Source organism: Balaenoptera ricei, chromosome 16 (genome assembly GCF_028023285.1).
Source record: "Balaenoptera ricei isolate mBalRic1 chromosome 16, mBalRic1.hap2, whole genome shotgun sequence".
NCBI lineage: Eukaryota > Metazoa > Chordata > Mammalia > Artiodactyla > Balaenopteridae > Balaenoptera > Balaenoptera ricei.
This window is the reverse complement of record NC_082654.1, coordinates 32,453,144-32,473,843: the sequence shown is the minus strand read 5'-3', so window position 1 is coordinate 32,473,843 and position 20,700 is coordinate 32,453,144. Positions and strand designations below refer to the sequence as shown.

At 38.5% G+C, this 20,700-nt stretch overlaps 1 protein-coding gene and 1 pseudogene across 1 annotated transcript in view; both read left to right on the top strand.

Annotated features, from left to right (window-relative positions):
- Positions 1-836: 836 nt before the first annotated feature.
- LOC132350518 (52 kDa repressor of the inhibitor of the protein kinase-like) lies at positions 837-3,213 on the top strand (annotated as a pseudogene).
- An 8,216-nt stretch (positions 3,214-11,429) lies between these two features.
- CC2D2B (coiled-coil and C2 domain containing 2B) overlaps positions 11,430-20,700 on the top strand; it is a 109,179-nt gene continuing 99,908 nt past the window's right edge. Inside the window, 5 exon segments of the mRNA XM_059899697.1 lie at positions 11,430-11,520; positions 15,820-15,884; positions 17,531-17,591; positions 19,237-19,313; positions 19,675-19,733. Of these exon segments, the coding sequence (XP_059755680.1) occupies positions 15,843-15,884; positions 17,531-17,591; positions 19,237-19,313; positions 19,675-19,733 (239 nt within the window). The 5' untranslated portion in view covers positions 11,430-11,520; positions 15,820-15,842.

Here is a 20,700-nt window from a genome sequence, read left to right as displayed (position 1 = left end):
GAACGGTAGAAACTGATGTTAAAGAAACCAAGGAAGAGAAGTTCAAGACTGGGAAGTGGTCCGTAAAGCCAAGTGCATTTAAGAGGTCTAACAAGATATACTGGCTTTGGCAATTAGAAAGTCCTTGGCAGGGGACTTCCCTGGTGGCCCAGTGGTTAAGACACTGCGCTTCCACTGCAGGGGGCACAGGTTTGATCCTTGGTTGGAGAACTAAGATCCCGCATGCTGTGCAGTCCTTGGCAGCACAACAGGTGCTGGAAACTAGAATATTGTGGGTGGAGGAGTTAATAGGTGATGGGGTAGGGAGAGGATTCCATTTTCTACAAGTCTGACTGTGAAGGAGAGGAAAGAGAGCAGAAATCAGAAAATAATCCAATCAGAAAAAATCCAATTTCTGGTTTTGTTGTTGTTGTTGGAAAGGGGAAATGAAGCTGGTATGGGAAGGTGGGGAAAGGGTATACTGAAGATAAAAGAAAAGGTTAAATGATGAAACAAGGCCTCAGGAGAGACAGAATGGATGGAATCTAGGACACATATAAGATCAGCTGTGTAGAAAAAAAGGGTACCTTTTCATCTGAGAGAGGAGAGAAGGATATCTGTTGATGAAGTTAAGCTGGCCTGGCAGTCAGTGCTGCAGTTCATGACTGAGAGTCTACTTCCCCCGAGAAAGCAATGCCAGCAGCTGAAAGTACAAGGTCAAAAGTGGGGTAGAGGCCCCGCCCCACGGCGCGCAGGCCCTAAGGAGGGCCGGCTCCACTTCCCGGCCCAGACAGGCGGGCTGGCCGCCCTGAGGAGGCGGGGAGGGGAGGGCTGGGCCGGCCGGCTGGCAGACAACGATGCCGAACTTCTGCGAGGCCCCCAACTGCACGTGGAAGAGCACGCAGTCGGACCTGGCCTTTTTCACGTTCTGGCGGGATCCAGCCAGATGCCAGAAGTGGGTGGAGAATTGTAAGAGAGCAGACTTAGAAGATAAAACATCCGATCAACTAAATATTATCGATTGTGTGCCAGACACTTTGAGACTTATATGACCTGTAGAACTATACATTTTGCAGAGGCATCAGAAAACTAAAGAATGATTGGGTTATTTTATTTCTCAAAATTAACTGAAGCAGATACTTGTGAAGTCATTGGGAGAGTCCTTATAGGACAGTTCTTCGATATAATGCAATACCAACAACATTTGATCTTACCAGCCATTTGAATAATCCACACAGTAGACACAGAAAACGAATAAAAGAATTGAGTGAAGATGAAATCAGGACACTGAAACAGAAGAAAATTGGTGAAACCTCTTAACAGGAACCAAAACATAAGGAAATAAACAACAGCAATGCTCAGAACCCCAGTGCAGAAGAAGGGGGTGAAGAGCAGGATGAAGACATTTTACCCTTAACCCTTGAAGAGAAGGAAAACAATACTTAAAATCTTTATTTGAAATTTTGATTCTTATGGAAAAACAGAACATACCTCTGGATGGACATGAAGCTGATGAAATCCCAGAAGATCTCTTTACTCCTGATAACTTTCAAGCACTGCCTGAGTGCCGGATCAATTCTGGCGAAGAGGTTCTGAGAAAGCGCTTTGAGACAACAGCAGTTAACACATTGTTCCGTTCGAAAACACAGCAGAAACAGATGCTAGAGATCTGTGAGAGCTGCATTCGGCAAGAAACCCTCAGGGAAGTGGGAGACTCTCACTTCTTTTCCATCATCACTGACGATGTGGTGGACACAGCAGGGGAAGAGCACCTGCCTGTGTTGGTGAGGTTTGTTGACGAAGCTCACAACCTGAGAGAGGAATCTGTGGGCTTCCTGCCTTATGAAGCTGATGCAGAAATTTTGGCTGTGAAATTTCACACTACGATAACTGAGAAGTGGGGATTAAACATGGAGAACTGTTGCGGCCAGCCTTACATTGTGTCCAGTGGATTTTCTTCCAAAATGAAAGTTGTTGCTTCTAGACTTTTAGAGAAATATCCCCAAGCTATCTACACACACTGCTCTTCCTGTGCCTTAAATATGTGGTTGACAAGATCACTGCCTGTTATGGGAGTATCTGTCGCATTAGGAACAATTGAGGAAGTTTGTTCTTTTTTCCATCCATCACCACAACTGCTTTTAGAGCTTGACAATGTAATTTCTATCCTCTTTCACAACAATGAAGAAAGGGGCAAAGAACTGAAGGAAATTTGCCATTCTCCAGTGGACAGGCAGGCATGATGCTTTTGAAATCTTAGTGGATCTCCTACAAGCACTTGTTTTATGTTTAGATGGTATAAATAGTGACACAAATGTTAGATGGAATAACTGTATAGCTGGCCGAGCATTTGTACTCTATAGTGCGGTAACAGATTTTGATTTCATCGTTACCATTGTTGTTCTTAAAAATGTTCTATCTTTTACAAGAGCCTTTGGGAAAAATCTTCAGGGGCAAACTTCTGATGTCTTCTCTGCAGCCAGTAGTTTGACTGCAGTGCTGCATTCACTGAATGAAGTGATGGAAAATATCGAAGTTTATCATGAATTTTGGTTTGAGGAAGCCACAAATTTGGCAACCAAACTTGATATTCAGATGAAACTCCCAGGGAAATTGCACAGAGCTCAGCACAGTAACCTGGAATCTCAGCTAACCTCTGAGAGTTACTATAAAGAAACCCTTAAGTGTTCCAACAGTGGAACACATTATTCAGGAACTGAAAGATATATTCTCAGAACAGCACCTCAGAGCTCTTAAATGCTTATGTCTGGTACCCTCTGTCATGGGACAGCTCAAATTCAATACATTAGAGGAGCATCATGCTGACATGCACAGAAGTGATTTACCTAATCCTGACACACTCTCTGCTGAGCTGCATTGTTGGAGAATCAAGTGGAAACACAGAGGGAAAAATATAGAACTTCCATCCACTATTTATGAAGCTCTTCATCTGGCAGACATCAAGATTTTCCTAATGTTTATGCATTGCTGAAGGTCCTACGTATTCTTCCTGTGATGAAGGTTGAGAATGAACGCTATGAAAATCGGCAAAAGCGTCTCAAAGCATACCTGAGGAACACTTTGACAGACCAAAGGTCAAGTAACTTGGCTTTGCTGAACATAAATTTGGATACAAAACACGATTTGGATTTAATGGTGGATACATATATCAAACTCTATACAAGTAAGTCAGAGCTTCCTATAGATAATTCAGAAACCATTGAAAATACCTAAGAGACTTTTAAAATAGGCTCTCTCTTATATTTGATATTTTAAAAAATCTGTAAGAAATCTTAAAATACCTTACAGAAAAGTTGTAAGGTGTACGTAGGCCACTTAATCACTGAATATCTTGACCTGTAGGCCTCCCATTGAGTACATTAGTCATTGATAATCTGCCTGTTTAAATGGCCTGTTTGAAGTTCCATGCTTTGGAGACCTAACTGTTCTTCCAGAAGATAGCATTGAAAGTACCATGTTACACTGTGTGATCTCTGCTAATGGCACTTTGGAATTGTATTAGTTAAGTCATTTTAGACATTAACATTTATCACTGTGGATCCAATTGTCAGGTATTGAGTTATCAGTTCTTTGAAGAAATAACTTTTGAGGAGGTATGGGAGGAAGGAATACATTTTATAAACATTACAATGAAGCTCACGACTGACCTTTGAATAGTAGGAGTTTTAAGTATGCTGTTAAAAATCTGTAAGGGACTGTTAAGAAAATTATCAGACTGTAAGAGAAACATGTGAGCTTGCCAAACAAGGATTTCAGTGTAGATTTTGTCTTTATCAAATGAAGTTAAAGGAACAAGTTATAGTTAAAGTTTGAATGGAAGAGCCTGCCATTGTTTTTCCACATCTGGTTGTTGTTTATATTCCTTTATTGAGCCTACATCTTCATAAGCTTTTTGGCAGGTATATGTTGAACACTTCTGTTTCATGGTCAAGACAGGATCAGAGGCCATGCATACTGACAACTGATTTGCCTGTTTTTTTCTGTCTTTTTCCATGACTGTATCTACTGCCTCATCTTGATTTACAAGCAAAACCTAGAAAACCTACAAAAATAAGTGTTTTGTGGTTTCTAGGAATAATACAGAAAATATTGCTGTAATTTTTGGTGAAGAAAATCAATTTTGTATAGTTTTTTTCAACCTAAACAAAATGTGAATTTTGTTTTTAAAAAAAAAGTGGGGTAGAAAGTTTAAGGAATGATAAAAGAACAGTAGCTGTGGGTAAGAAAAGGAAAGAATGGCTAGCTACATTATAGACCATGACATATCATCACCACAATAATCTGGTTATGTGATTTTCACTACTAGAATTTAGTTACATTTATATATATATATCTGTTGAAAAAGCAAATGGCTAAACTGAACTAGAGTGGAGAGTATGCTGGGAAAAAGTGGAAGAAAGACAAAAGGCAAGGAAAGTTTAGATACTGGTGTGAATAAATAATAAACCAAGTAATGTGGCTAGACAAGGAAGAAAGTTAATCTATTGACAGAGACTACCGATGATAAAATGGTAGTCAAGAGACAGGGTATTCATAAGGTGAGGGATTAAGTATAGAAAAATAAGGGAGAGGGAGAGATGAAGAAGGAGAAGAGAAGAAGGAGAGGAGAAGGTCAGACTTTAGGATTTTTAATACTGAACAGTCTTAGATGTTATGGTCCTGCAGACAGTCAGTTCAGGGAATTTGGGGTGCTGAACCTGTGATACACATGAAGTTTTCTGGGTGTTTACCAAGTATGACAGAAACTAGAGGCAGGGTAGGATTTACTGATCTCTGGATCTTAAACGAAACTTTCATAATACTGTTTCGGTGCAGAGCTGCCAAAGACATTGGGACTTTATTTGGTTATTAAGGTTAAACATCAGTATTAGTTTTGGTGGCTATACTATTAAAAGATAAAAACTCTAAGAAACTCAGGCAATTAATGAATCTCAAAATGAAAAGATTAATAATGTTTATACTCTTCTGTCATTAATATATACATTTAGAAAATAAAATCAAAGCTTAAAAACCCATCAGAGACTCACACAAGATAACTGTAAATTTCAAAGGAGAACTAAAGGTTACCCCTTGAAGCATGAGTATAGTTTGGAACATAAAACAGTATTTTAAACTCTAGATAGTACATTTATAGAACACTACTTAAAAATATAAATCAATTTTGAATATTTACATTAGAGAGTGAGGTCCCAGCTTAAACTCACCCAATGTTTGGCAAGAATGATGTATGACAGTACTCTGTTCCCAATTTTCAGGATTCAGGGACTTCATCCCCCTCATCCCCATACTGGGCTACAACTGCCCTTCTCATGGCAGACCCTCTGGTTTTGTGACAGAAAAGCTCCGAAAAATGGGCAAATAAGTAGAGTAAGAGGGAGACACAGCTGTATGGAATTGAAGATCCCAACTGTTTTGGATATGAGTATAGAACTCAGTATGGTTATTCTGTTACAACATATATAATCCCACTAGGATACAAATATAGCAAAGAACAGAATTTTACTTGGAAAGAGTGGATCCAAAGTGTAACTACCAGGAATTGCTCTTATATGAGGAAAGTTTCTCAAAGTAAAGAAATAAGGCAGAGAGCTTAATAAAAGAGTTTTCCATTTGGATCAAATAAACAGAGAACATCTCTGAAATACATTTCTAAAAACTTCAGAAATCCATGGGAAAATGAATTTTTATTTCAAAAAACAAAAGCAGACCATCTGTCTCCAAATTTAGATGACTATAATAGTTCAAATCTGATGCGATCAAAGTATGTTAAGCAGCAGGGTTTAGCAAAGGTCATTTCTCACCTCTCTCTCATCTTCTCTCTTTTACTACCATCATCCCTCTCCCTCTCCCCCTCCCCCCCAAAAAAACCCCTCATGTCAAAATATTCTATAATTTAAAAGGGCAATTGTACATTTTTTTTTGTTCTTTTCTAAATCAACCCCAATCAGAGTATCTCTTGTCTGTGGCCATATATTTCCCCTCCCCCTCCCCCACTTTGGGAAGAGAGGTCACTGGGAGGTAAAAGTAAATCTGTACCTCCAGATAAGAAAATTGCTGCTTTAGAGTTATTGCAACTAATTTGTTTAATGGTTTTACATTTAAAAAAGCACTTTCATATTTCACGGTCACATTTCACCATAATCTCAGGTGGCAGGCAGGAGAGGGAATATTATGATCATCCAGGTTGTTCAGATGACGAAACTGCAGCTTACTGAGTTAAAGGACTCTAGGGATATCTGAGGCAGATTCATCTTCTGAGGCTGACATCACGGAAGGTAACCGCACCTCCTGACAAAACAGTCCTTCACAGCACTGTCTGGAGGACTCGATATGACACTTTATTCTGGAAACAAGTAATATAAATTAAGGTCCTTCTTCCCTCTTACCCTATATAGATGGAGTTGCAAATTCAAACGCCAGGCAGGCGTTTGACACACCTAAGTAAAACATGCCCCAAATAAAGAAACGATAAAATGAAAAGGTAACTTACACTAAGCCTCAGTGCTGAAGAGGCCAGAGGGGGGTGATGGTAAATTGGAGGACTGGACAACTGGAGAGGCTTTCTGTTCATAGCGAAGAGAGCTGCAAATCACTTACAACTGACTATTGCCTTGGATGACTGCCATGTACAGATCTGGTTTTTCTAAATCTGATTTTTCAGAAATATAGACTTTTATGGTTAAGTCTCCTGACCTTCAAATGACAGCAACTTAAAAAAAAAACCCAAAAAACTGTGGCTTCCCTGGTGGCGCAGTGGTTGAGAATCTGCCTGCCAATGCAGGGGACACCGGTTCGAGCCCTGGTCTGGGAAGATCCCACATGCCACGGAGCAACTAAGCCCGTGAGCCACAACTACTGAGCCTGCGCGTCTGGAGCCTGTGCTCCGCAACAAGAGAGGCCGCGACAGTGAGAGGCCCGCGCACCGCGATGAAGAGTGGCCCCCGCTCGCTGCAACTAGAGAAAGCCCTGGCACAGAAACGAAGACCCAACACAGCCAAAAATAAATAAATTAATTAATTAATTAAAACAAAAACAGAAACAAAAAACAAAAAACTGAATCAAAACACTTTGGCAAATGAGATTTGGCCCACTAGTTTGAGATATCCGCTGGACTGATACTGCTTCCCTCTTCTTCCCCCCAAAACACATAATGCTCTTTAAACTTGAATATATTTAGGGTTGATTTTTTTCCCCCTCTGAACTATGTCTACGATTAGAGCTCAAATCCTACCTCTATTTAGCCTGTTCATTATTTGGGCCTATATAGTTCATAACAATTAGGTGTAGTTATAATAATGCATCTCAGTAAATACATGCTATATGTATTTTTAAAAACATGTACCACTGTATAATAATGATTCCAGGAGTTAGGTGTACTTAAAGAACACCACAGAGTACATATCATTTGCATATGCACACATACTCTATAATGTTGCTATTTAAGAGATGTATTGGGTTGGTCGAAAGGTTCATTCGGTTTTTTCCATAAGATGGCTCTGGTAGCACTTAGTTGTTTTTAACTTCCTTTGAAACAATTTTGTTAGATTGTATTGTGACAACAGTCATATCAGTGTGCATTAAAAAAAACTCATCAAAATTGGTGAATTTTTGTGTAGCCATTTTGCCGAAATGCAAAATGTTGCTGAAAAGCAACATTTTTGGCATATTATGCTTTATTATTTCAAGAAAGGTAAAAATGCAACTGAAATGCAAAAAAAAAAGATTTGTGCAGTGTGTGGAGAAGGTGCTGTGACTGATCAAACATGTCAAACGTGGTTTGCGAAGTTTCGTGCAGGAGATTTCTCACTGGACGATGCTCCGTGGTTGGGTAGACTAGTTGAAGTTGATAGCAATCAAATCGAGACATTGAGAACAATCAACATTTTACGACGTGGGAAATAGCCGACGTACTCAAAATATCCAAATCAAGCACTGAAAATCATTTGCACCAGCTTGGTTATGTTAATCGCTTTGATGTTTGGGTTCCACATAAGTTAAGCCAAAAAAACCTTCTTGACCATATTTCCACTTGCGATTCTCTACTTAAACATAATGAAAACGTTCCGTTTTTAAAACAAATTGTGACGGGCGATGAAAAGTGGATACTGTACAATAATGTGGAATGGAAGAGATTGTGGGCAAGCAAAATGAATCACCACCAACCATACCAAAGGCCTGTCTTCATCCAAAGAAGGTGATGTTGTGTATGTCGTGGGACTGGAAGGGAGTCCTCTATTATGAGCTCCTTCCGGAAAACCAAACGATTAATTTCCAACAAGTACTGCTCCCAATTAGACCAACTGAAAGCAGCACTCGACGAAAAGCGTCTGGAATTAGTCAACAGAAAACGCATAATCTTCCATTAGGATAACGCAAGACCGCATGTCTTTGATGACCAGGCAAAAACTGTTACAGCTTGGCTGGGAGGTTCTGATTCATCCGCCGTATTCACTAGACATTGCACCTTCGGATTTCCAATTATTTAGGTCTTTACAAAATTCTCTTAATGGAAAAAATTTCAAATCCCTGGAAGACTGTACAAGGCACCTGGAACAGTTCTTTGCTCAAAATGATAAAAAGTTTTGGGAAGGTGGAATTATGAAGTTGCCTGAAAAATGGCAGAAGGTAGTGGAACAAAACGGTGAATACGTTGTTTAATAAAGTTCTTGGTGAAAATGAAATATGTATCTTTTATTTTTACTTTAAAACCAAAGGAACTTTTTGGCCAACCCAATATTTCTAGACATCTTCTCTTTCTCCACTCTCATTGTTCCTAAATTCCTATACCAGAAGAGCCCTAGAAAGATGGGAGACCCTGCAAGGATTTTATTCAGTATGACAGTTTGGCCAAATGATTTCAAGGTTTGGACACATTTATCCGTATGCATTATTTCAGATTATAAGGTGAATGGAACTTCAGTTCTACTTGTACTTATGCCATAATGTACCAATATAACCTGGAACATTAGTTTTGCAGCAGTTTCTTTACTCCCACATCTCCCCTTCCCCAAATGTACAAGGTTTGTTAGAAGTTTTAAACACTTTCTAAATTTCTCTAGGATTAAAGCGCTAAGCACAACGCCTCACACAGAAAGCGGCCATTAAACATTTGCTGAACATCTGAATAAATGAAAGCGTACATAATACTGCTGTGCTGCTTTCCATACTAGCAAGTTTCCTCACTTCGCCCCCGCCAGAGTTTCCCAGGACAAGTTACGGAACATTTTATTTAACTCGTTATTTTAACACGAGGTGAGTCACTGGGAAAAGAAAATAAATCAATGTAAGTTGTTTCTTTCATTAAGCAAAGATGACATGTCACAAGTGCGCATGTCCAGCATGCCCTATTTTTTTTTTTTTAAACATCTTTATTGAAGTATAATTGCCTTACAATAGTGTGTTAGCTTCTGCTTTATAACAAAGTGAATCAGTTATACATATACAATATGTTCCCATTTCTCTTCCCTCTTGCATCTCCCTCCCTCCCACCCTCCCCATCCCACCCCTCTAGGTGGTCACAAAGCACCGAGCTGATCTCCCTGTGCTATGCGGCTGCTTCCCACTAGCTATCTATTTTACATTTGGTAGTGTATATATGTCCATGACACTCTCTTACCCTGTCACATCTCACCCCACCCCCTCCCCATATCCTCAAGTCCATTCTCTAGTAGGTCTGTGTCTTTATTCCCGTCTTGCCACTAGGTTCTTCATGGCCTTTTTTTTTTTTTTTCCTTAGATTCCGTATATATGTGTTAGCATACTGTATTTGTTTTTCTCTTTCTGACTTACTTCACTCTGTATGACAGACTCTAACTCCATCCACCTCATTACAAATACCTCCATTTCATTTCTTTTTATGGCTGAGTAATATTCCATTGTATATATGTGCCACATCTTCTTTATCCATTCGTCTGTCGATGGACATTTAGGTTGCTTCCATGTCCTGGCTATTGTAAATAGAGCTGCAATGAACATTGTGGTACATGACACTTTTTGACCTATGGTTTTCTCAGGGTATATGCCCAGTAGTGGAATTGCTGGGTCGTATGGTAGTTCTATTTGTAGTTTTTTAAGGAACCTCCATACTGTTCTCCATAGTGGCTGTATCAATTTACATTCCCACCAACAGTGCAAGAGAGTTCCCTTTCCTCCACACCCTCTCCAGCATTTATTGTTTCTAGATTTTTTGATGATGGCCATTCTGACCGGTGTGAGATGATATCTCATTGTAGTTTTGATTTGCATTTCTCTAATGATTAATGATGTTGAGCATTCTTTCATGTGTCTGTAGGCCATCTGTATATCTTCTTTGGAGAAATGTCTATTTAGGTCTTCTGCCCATTTTTGGATTGGGTTGTTCGTTTTTTTGTTATTGAGCTGCATGAGCTGCTTGTAAATCTTGGAGATTAATCCTTTGTCAGTTGCTTCATTTGCAAATATTTTCTCCCATTCTAAGGGTTGTCTTTTGGTCTTGTTTATGGTTTCCTTTGCTGTGCAAAAGCTTTTAAGTTTCATTAGGTCATATTTGTTTATTTGTGTTCTTATTTCCATTTCTCTGGGAGCTGGGTCAAAAAGAATCTTGCTGTGATGTATGTCATAGAGTGTTCTGCCTATGTTTTCCTCTAAGAGTTTGATAGTGTCTGGCCTTACACTTAGGTCTTTAATCCATTTGGAGTTTATTTTTGTGCACAGCATGCCCTATTTTAAGAGTGCAAAATAATTCAATTGGTTACACTAATAGCAAGCTCTGGAAAGAAAAAGAACCCCTCGCATATTGGGGGCGCTCTTTCAGATGCCACATCCAAAGCCCCTGAACTCTAAGAACCTCTCTCCTCGGGGCAAGGCAGAGAGGCAGGTCCCGCCGGCGACCCGGGTCTTCGCGCTCCTCGGCGCCCCGCACGCGGGTCACAGGCTCCGGGGCGCATCTCGACGGCGCGGGCGACCGCACTTCCACGGCGGGCTCGGGAGCATCCTCCCCCGGGAACACCCGCTCAGAGGCGAGTCCGGTGGTCACCGCGGGCCCGCGCCGGCCAGGGAGCGCGCGGCCGATACTCACCCCTTGGGAATAACGCTTCTTCTTCACCACAACGCGAGAAGTGCGGGGCTCTCACGACCCAGGCCACCCCGCTCTCAGATCTCTTCCAGAACAGCCGCCGGGGCAGTTGCGGCCACTGGAGCACAGACGCAGGCGGCGGGTGACCGAAGCCCGTGGCTCCCGCCGGGCGCTCTAGGCGGAGACCGGGCCGAGCCCCAAGCCCACGCAGCCGGGTGAGCAGACGTAGCGCACGGAAGATTCCCGAAGGCATCGGCTCCTAGCGCTCGCCGGGCCCGACCGGCTGAGGGGCCGCACCGCGCATGCTCCCGAACCGCCTCGAAGTTCAGCTCCGAGGAGCAAGCGCCCGGCTAGCTTGTGGAGCGGACGTCGGGAGCGCTGCTGGGCGGTTGGTGACCTCTGAGTATGCGGTGAACGGTGCGTCCTGCCTTCGCTGCTCAGACGTAGCAAAAGTGCAGTCCATCCAGGTGAATATCTTACTGCCTCAGAAAGCCTCCCCACCCTTCCCTGTCAGACGCTCCAGTATTTGGTCTGGTTGGAGACCGGCTCTGTGGTAAAAGCCAGCGGGGTTCCCCGGCTACGAGGGCCAGACCCGCATGGGCCACTGGGACTTGTAGTCCCTGGGACCTGGCCGACCCATTAGTCATCCTCTTGGGAATTAATAGGGTTGAGAACCACTCCATTGTATAGCTTTCGAGAGCAGTGGTTGATTTGCTTCGAATCCGGGTCCGTATTATTTATTGAGTCCCTACTGTGTGCTGAACACCTTGCTAGGATTCGTGGAGGGTAGAAGATGAGTTCATGCCCCAGCCCACTGTAGGGTAAGCAGCAAGTGGCCTTGTAAGGTAGACTGTAATGAACAAAAACTACGTATTATTAGTGCTAGTGGAGGTCACAGAAGGACCAGAGTCAGAAAAAATTTCCTGGAAGATGTGGGGTTTGAATCCGGCTTTGAAATGTGGAATGCTCTAGATTACGGGAGAAGCTGGAAAAATCAAACGATGAAATTAGCGGAGAGTATAAAGAAGAGTTTGGTCTGGGTATAGTTGAAGGTTTATGAGAGAGTGGTGAGCAGGGCTTAGGTGGGGAAGTGGACACAAGCGTCTTTTGGCCTCACTTACAGAAAGGGCCTTTGTTTTGAGTTTCTCTCCAGTGGAGACTATAAGTACAGGCACCCAAGATACATCTTCAGGTTTAAATAAAAGATAACATCACAGGACTTACTTGTGTCCAGTTTCTGGACCTCATGGCCCTTGTTGCTCTATGAATTAATACATTTTTATCAATCCTATGATGAACTTGTGGGTAGCAAAATTACATTGCATTGTGTGTTGGATATAATGTTTCAAAATATACTACAGTTTTTATAATTTGTTTTGTCACTTATTCAATTTTTAAAAAAAATTTATTTTATTTTATTTATTTTATTTTTGTCTGCATTGGGTCTTTGTTGCTGCACGCGGGCTTCTCTCTGGTTGCTGCGAGCGGGGGCTACTCTTCATTGCAGTGCGTGGGCTTCTCATTGTGGTGGCTTCTCTTGTTGCGGAGCATGGGCTCTAGGCGAGTGGGCTTCAGTAGTTGTGGCACGTGGGCTCAATAGTTGTGGCTCACGGGCTCTAGAGCGCAGGCTCAGTAGTTGTGGCGCACGGGCTTAGTTGCTCCGCGGCATGTGGGATCTTCCCAGACCAGGGATAGAGTCCCGTGTCCCCTGCATTGGCAGGCTGATTCTTAACCACTGCGCCATCAGGGAAGCCCTCAATTTTTATAACCACAAGTTTCAAGGGAAGTGGACCCAGTCTTTCTTGACCTACAGAAGCAGGTTGTGATGATTTCCGGCTTAGTCCTGAGAGCAATGGATGATTTAGTTTTGATGCCTTTCAGAGACGTGTACAAATTCACAGATCAGAAAATTCTTTGTCAGAACTTTGGTTCCTAGGTTTTCATTTTAGAAAATAAGATCACAGTTAACTAAAAGATATTAATTTTTAAACTTAGGTAATGGAACACCTGGAAATCTTGATACTTTTTGTGAAACACTGTGAAATAATGCTGTGTCACACTTAATTGTGGAATATTTTGGTTAAGTTCCACCTTTTCCATATCCCAGTACCAGTAAAGGGTAGCTGGTGACATGTATTTAATAAATTTTTATTTTGAAAAAGTGCTATCCATTGCTTTAATTTTATCATAACTTTGAATGAGACTAATTTTTTCGCATAGCATCCCCATTCAAATCAAAGAAATCTGGGAGAACATGATTTGTTAAACATTGCTATAAGGGAGTTCAGAAAGGATTCATGATACTATGTGACGATAAATGAACAAAGATAAAGATGAAACTGGGTTTTGGACTGAATTCTGTTCTGCTAAGGAAGAAAAGTGGATTAATACATTTGAAGTTATTTTCAACAAGAGCTGGGGAAAAACTGAAGGAAAAACAAATTTCTAGTTAGTTTATACTTAACCAAAGAAATATTATTAGATACCAGAATATGCATTTTGTGACCATTTCATACACTAGAGATTTTCCTGTAATTTTGTTCTGCTAACACTCCTGAAACCAAGTGGCAGGTGGTTGAATGTTAAGTTAAATTTACACACAACATAGAATAGGCTTTAGGAATTTTTATTTCAGGAATCACCATAGTGATAAAGGCATTGCTGGATGTATTTGCAGAACCCAGAGATTTCTAAATGCCAAGCAAGGGGCAAACATTTATACTTATAAAACACTTATAAAAATTGCCTTCTGTTTGGTATGGACCAGAAAAGGTTGAATGAATTACTTCACTTTAATTCTCAGGCTTTGACTGTGGACCTCCAGTTCATCTGATACAAAAATAGCTAATCTTCAATTTCCTTATCTTTTAGAAAAAGCTGTAACTACAAGAATTGTAAATTAGCAATATCCTTGAAGAGAATATTGGATTTAACTGTTGGAGCCAGTTTTTTTTTTTTTTTTTTTTAGAAATTCCTTATTGTTTTTTTTTTGTTTGTTTGTTTTTTAAGTTTTAATATTTATTTATGTATGTATGTATGTATGGCTGTGTTGGGTCTTCGTTTCTGTGCGAGGGCTTTCTCCAGTTGTGGCAAGTGGGGGCCACTCTTCATCGCGGTGTGCGGGCCTCTCATCATCGCGGCCTCTCTTGTTGCCGAGCACAGGCTCCAGATGCGCAGGCTCAGCAACTGTGGCTCATGGACCTAGTTGCTCTGCGGCATGTGGGATCTTCCCAGACCAGGGCTCGAACCCGTGTCCCCTGCATTGGCAGGCAGATTCTCAACCACTACGCCACCAGGGAAGCCCCTGGAGCCAGTTTTTTAACACAGAAAGTTGAATTTCTGTAAGAAGGTGGAAGTCTGAGTCATAATTTTTCCTTACTTCCACATGTGATTTTTCAATAGGGCAAATGCAATTTTCATCCGGATCTTCAATTTTATCTACTATTTTGTCTGTAATCATTTATTTATCTTATAGTATTTATGAAACGATAAATAAACGTTTAGAAACATCTACAGGTCTGCAAAAAACGTGATTAATGATTTCTTCTACAATAAGATTTTTATTTAATAATTTATTATAATTTAACTATCTATAGAATGTGCCACTGCTAATGTTTTCCGTAGCTTTAGCAGATAAAATTTGCAGGTGTAGGCATCAGTAAGCCAGGTATTGATTTGAAGTTCATTTTAGAAGTTCTTGCAGAATGGAAAGTAAATTCAAAATTCTCTTTTCCCAGCATTCTATTCCTGTTGTGTCCATTCTTGGTATGTTGGTGGGAAAAATCTTAAAGGTGTTGATTCTTTTCAAGAGTCATAGAATCAATCTCTTAAATGCTTTTTTTTACTGATTAAACAAAGGAGTTAGCTAACTTAGACCTGGTTCTCTTCTGCTCCAAGTCAGTTCAGTATTGTTAATCACTTTTTGGACCTCTCACCTTAATGTCCCGTAAGCAGCCTCTGAAAACTGAACTCTTTAACCCCTTCCCCAATTATCTTCGACAGTACTCAGAATGATACTACCTCTCAGTTACTCAAGCCCAAACCTTAGAGTCCTTGATTCCTCCCTCACTTTGTCCTACACAACTAGTTACTCACCAAAGTCTGTGAATTCTGCCTCTTAACTGAATCTCCATCTTCCATTCCCGCTTCCACTTTTGGATTCAGATCTCCAGAATCTCTCATCAGGACTATTATAATGGCTTCTTAACTAGTTTTCCTGCCTCCAGGGAATATCTCTTTGTTTAATCAGATTTTTTTCTCACTGTAAAGTTTTATGCTTTTTTTGGGGGGGAGGTCCCAAATATTTTCATTGAAGTTATTCCTATGTATTTTGAAAAAGTTTTGTATTGCTGTTATGAAAGTGATTTTTTTCTATTATATTAGCATATAGGGAAGCTGTTAACTTTGCCATACATTCTCTTGTATTCTGCCACTTATCAACTTTCTCATTTTTTCTAAAGTTTTTTGATTGAGTGTCTTGGAGTTTCTATGTATAAAACCTACCCTCTACAAAAAAATCAGTCTGTTGTCTCCTTTCCAATAGTTTTACCTCTAACTCTTTTACATGTCTTATTGGACTAACTAGAATTTCTGTTAAATACTAAAGGTGATCAACAATTAAATACTAAAGGCAATAGTGTGTTTCTTTGTTTAGTTTTTAGTTAAATTAAAAAATTTAAATAGCATGTTTATCTCAAGTATCAAAGTAATTGTTTTCTCTCAGTAATATGATATATAATTCTTAAAAATATTTCTTATTTATTTAGAAAGTGGAAATGAAAGAACCATCATGAAAAAGATTTCAAAGAGAAAAGAAGATATTTTTAGAAAAGTAAGGTATTAATGGAGTTTGTAAGGATTTTGATTATACTAAATAGCTCAATTGTAAATGTAGGATAATCTTGAAAAAATGTGATATATTTGGTTCTATATACAAATCGTACAGTTCATATGTTAAAAAAATAATAAGAGAGTTTACAGATGAATTATACTCTTTGGTCTGTCAATTATGTAATAAAGAGTATTAGAGGTGAGTTATTTATATATTTATTTATTTATTTATTCCCTTATTTAAATATTTATTTCTCTGTTCTCTCAACCAGCCAACAATCCATTTCCTGCTTTGCTAAAAAAAAAAAAAAAAAAAAAAGTTTTTCTTTTTTTAATCAATGAATGAGTGAAACATTTTTAGGACTGGTATCTACGTGTCACCTAGAGTAACTCCAATTAAGATTCATATTTTATTCCTGCCTTCTAGATGGGGATGGGAAGTTATGAAAAGTATATCCAGAATGCTGGTGAGATTATTGGGAATTGAAGGAGACATCTATCAATCACTTGCTGGGGTTGATGTCACATCACACCTTCAAGGGTTGCTGTCTCCTTGGTCAAGAGTGAAGTTAGGTATTTTTAATTTTGTTGAGGAAAATACTGAAGGTTTAGTAAGAACAGAACATCTTAGTTCATACTGACCTTACTCAGTAGTTCTTAAGTGTGGTACAGGAACCACTGGTGGATTTGGAGTTCTTTCAGAAAGTCTATAGACTAAGCTCTTACAGTGATCATGTCAGTATACCCTGCTTTGGCTTTTGACACGAATCCATGTTTTTACTGTGATTGGAAATCTGATGTGTGTCTGCTTGCTCTTCCCACTCCAACTGCACATTAATTTGGTTAGGATGTACAGTTGTTATTTAAGGAGTCTTTTGCTATACTATTTTTTCAACTTAAAATGAAAAACATCCATATTGTTCTAAAAAAAACATTTAACATTGCTAGTATGGTTTAATTTTAGAATATTGAGGTTTAAAAAGTGGTAAAAGAAATAAATGCTCATTTTAAAATATTGAATTTTTGATAATGGTAGTACATTCAATTAGAAATACCAGTAGGCAACTAGAAATATGGTATTCAGGAGAGCAGTCAAGGTTGGAGACAGATTTGGGAAGCCATGGGAATCCATGCACTCTCCAAATGCTTGGAATGTGCCCACATTTAGGCTATGAGGAGAAGTGTGACCAAGAAAGGATACAAGGAATAAGTGGCCAGAGAGGTAGAAGGGTAGAGGAAAAGGATATAGAAAGCTTTTAGAAAGTTATCAGATGCTACAGAGTACTCAGGTAATAGCTAACATTGATATAGTGTTGAGTTTCAAAGTATTTTCATATGTTTGATCTCATTAGACCCTCCTAAAAGGTATATGAAGTAGGCAGTATATGAACACTAACAACTATCTACTGGATTTTATCATTAAAAGGTTCTTTTTGATATTACAGAGAGCAATTTTTTAATTTAAAAATCTATCGTATATAAAGAGCTCATACCCATTGATAAAAGGATGAAATTTAAGAAAACAGGCAAAGGATATGAATTGTCATTTTAAAGGAGATGACTTTCAAAGGGCTGATAAACCTATGAAAAGATGTTAAATGCCAAAACAGAAAGATACAAGGTAACCCTTCCCCCCTTTTTTTGCAGATATCAGAAGACACAGATAACATTGCAGTAGAAGAAAATGTAGACAAGCATCTCCAGAAAGGTTCTCAATAAGTATACCACAGCTCTAATACTGTTGGACTTTATTTTTTAAAGATGTAAATGACTAATTCTATCCCAGGGTTTCATTTGGGAACACAGTTTCTTAAGGGATAAGTTCAAACAGAAACTAAACTTCCTATGTAATACAAGTGGGTATAAGGAAATAATGGTAAAGTTAGTGCATGTAATAAAACTAAGTTTTGTTTTCTCTCTCTCTCTCTGCAAACATGGAGAATCTTTTCGTTCTTCAGGCTATGTTAGACCATAAAGATACAGAGATACAGAACCTGTTTCAGGAAGTTTCCAGGTCTCAGGGAGAAAAATATATAAATAATGGTTGACTCCTGCTTCATTTATCCAGAAAATATTTATTAAGCACCTACTATGTGCCGTCTGTCATTCTAAGTTCTGGGAATAGAGTATAAACAAACCAACTAATAATTTTTAAATTTTATCATGGAATACTGCAACTAAGAATGAAGATTCTCATGACCTATACTGATTTAGCTTTATGCTTACCCTTTATTTCCACCATTTTCTATTTAACCTTTAACTACTCAAAGGCAGGGAGAAGAAAAAGAAAAATACAAGGCAAAATGACCAGTAGGTCCTCCATTTTCTATTGTACCTAGGACTGCATAACCCCTGTCTTTCTCAATCCATACAGTAGATCATCTGGTGGATGAGAAGAAAATAACATGAGGCTTGGAGTACACATAACAGCTGGAGCCTTCTTTTTTTTTTTTTTTTTTTTTTTTCCAACTCTATATTTTTTTATTAAAAGCCTGGATACATTTCCTAACCCAGGCTAGTGTACAAAATTATGTCAACAGAAGAATCAGGATTTACTGCACTAGTTACTTGTGATCATGGTCTCCAACAGACTCTTTGTTCTTCAGAAAATTTTGGTAAATTTTCACAATTTTTTATCAATATCTAGTCTCACCATTTCTACAATTTTGAGAGGAAAGTGACCAAGACCAGGTCGATCCTCACTGTTTTGCCTGATTTTAAAGCATTATATGTATGAGATAAACGTTAACATATGTCAATACAGAAAATGTACCTCATGGTGTGTGTTTAAATTGGACCATACACCAATCAGCATGGAGCCTTCTTTATACCCAGCAAGACTGTTTCATTTCCTCTAAGAGCTGGCAGTATTATACTGAATTTACAAAACTGACATAAGTACTTAAAATGGGTGCTTGGAGACTTACCTCTCTTTTTTTCAGATTCCTTCCTCTTCAGTTTAAGCAAGTGGAAGTAAACTGGTTTTGATATTTGTATATTCTGTGGACTGTAGAGCAGTTTATATAGAATATTACTGTTTTCATGGATTTTTTTTCCTAAAAGGAAAAAGATAAAGGTTTGCTTATCTGAACCTTTTTTTTTTTTTTTTTTTTTAGCCTGACTACAAAATTCAGTCCTGACCATGCATGAGTATTTATTCCAGATGGAAAAGGGGGAAGTTTCTAAGCTTTATTTTCTAGGTTCTAAGCTCTCATGGGGCAGTGACCCAGTCTTCATAATTGTCATGATCCAAAGAAATGCATGCTATTTAATAAGTACTTTTGATGCTATTGCTGTTTAATTATATTATAAGAAAGTGTCATGAACTCCATATTATGTTGGCTTCTTGATAGATTTAAATATGGAAGAAAATCAAAACATAATAGAAACGCTGAGAGGCAAAGTAAGAGAAAAGCTAAAAAATGCCAAGGTAATATTATTTTTTCTTTCCTATTTTCAAATTTACTGTTTAAATCAACATATATCATGATAAACTTTTCTTTATCAAAAAAGAGCTAAAATTCTATTTTAATATAGCTCCTTAAATCCAAAAAGCTTCAAGTTATTTTCCATGCTTTCTATTTCCAAACTTGAAGCCAAGAAAAATTAAGTGATTTGGTTATGGTAACTAAATTTGACATCTCAGGAGAAAACATGTATATACTTTTTAAAAGAAAAACATTGAGAAGTCTTTGTTTTTATCCATTTTGGGCAAAAGACTTATGAACACGATTATGTCTATATCTGTGAACATTAAGTTTTCCATACTATTTATTTACATTGTGTTTCAGATTAATCAAGGCAAAAAATCTTCAACTCAGCTGCTCATTGATAATAAGATGTATCAGTGGTCTAAGGTGAATAACTTCTTTAAAAAAACTTTTTAGAACAGATTTATTGAGGTGTACTTTACATAGTGAAAATTCATCCATTTTAAGCGTATGATTCAATGATTTTTAGTAAATTTACAGAATATATAATCAACATTATAATCCAATTTTAGACCATTTTGTCACTCCAAAAAGATCTCTCATGCCAATATTTACTCACTCTCTATTTCTACTTGACATTATTTCTTATCTTAAAAAATTATAATAAAATATTATAGGTGATCCCCGACTTACAGATTTTGTTCTGAAATACAATGTGTAATCACATATTTGAAACTTCAAATGACAAAATCACTCACATCTTGGGCGAACTGCATTATTTAGAGTAAAGGCTAAGCAGCTTTAACAAAAAGATTCAAAGTAAAATGTCTTAATTAAGATAGAAGTTTTATTTCTCTCTAGTGTAATAGATAAGTAGTCCAGGCTACTAGGAGAGTTCTGCCATCTTCAACACTTAGTTTCCATCTCTGAGTCCAATGGCAAAGCTCCTGTGTCTTCATTTGCTAACCAAAGGGAAGGGAGGAGGAAGAGAGCCATAGGATTGCAGATTGATCTCTTACGGGACAAGACCTGAAAATTGCACACATTATTTCCACTAAAAGGAACGTGGGAAAAAATGTCTCTGTATCCAGCTAAAAGTAAGTTCTATTATTAGAAATGGGAGAAAAGACAGCAATGAACAACTAGTCATTTCTGCCATAAGCAATGAGAGTATTTTAAAAATACTCTCAAATTTTAAAATGTAAGGAATGTATTTTGGGTTTTTAAAAAACTCATCTTTGTCTTCACTGCAGGGTCCCTCTTGGGTACTTAGTAAAAATTAATTAAATTTAATAGTGAAAGCAGACTAAAAAAAGATGATTGTATACATGTTGTTCATTCAGCAAATGAATAAAAGTGAGCCTAACTTTGATTTAATTTAACTGT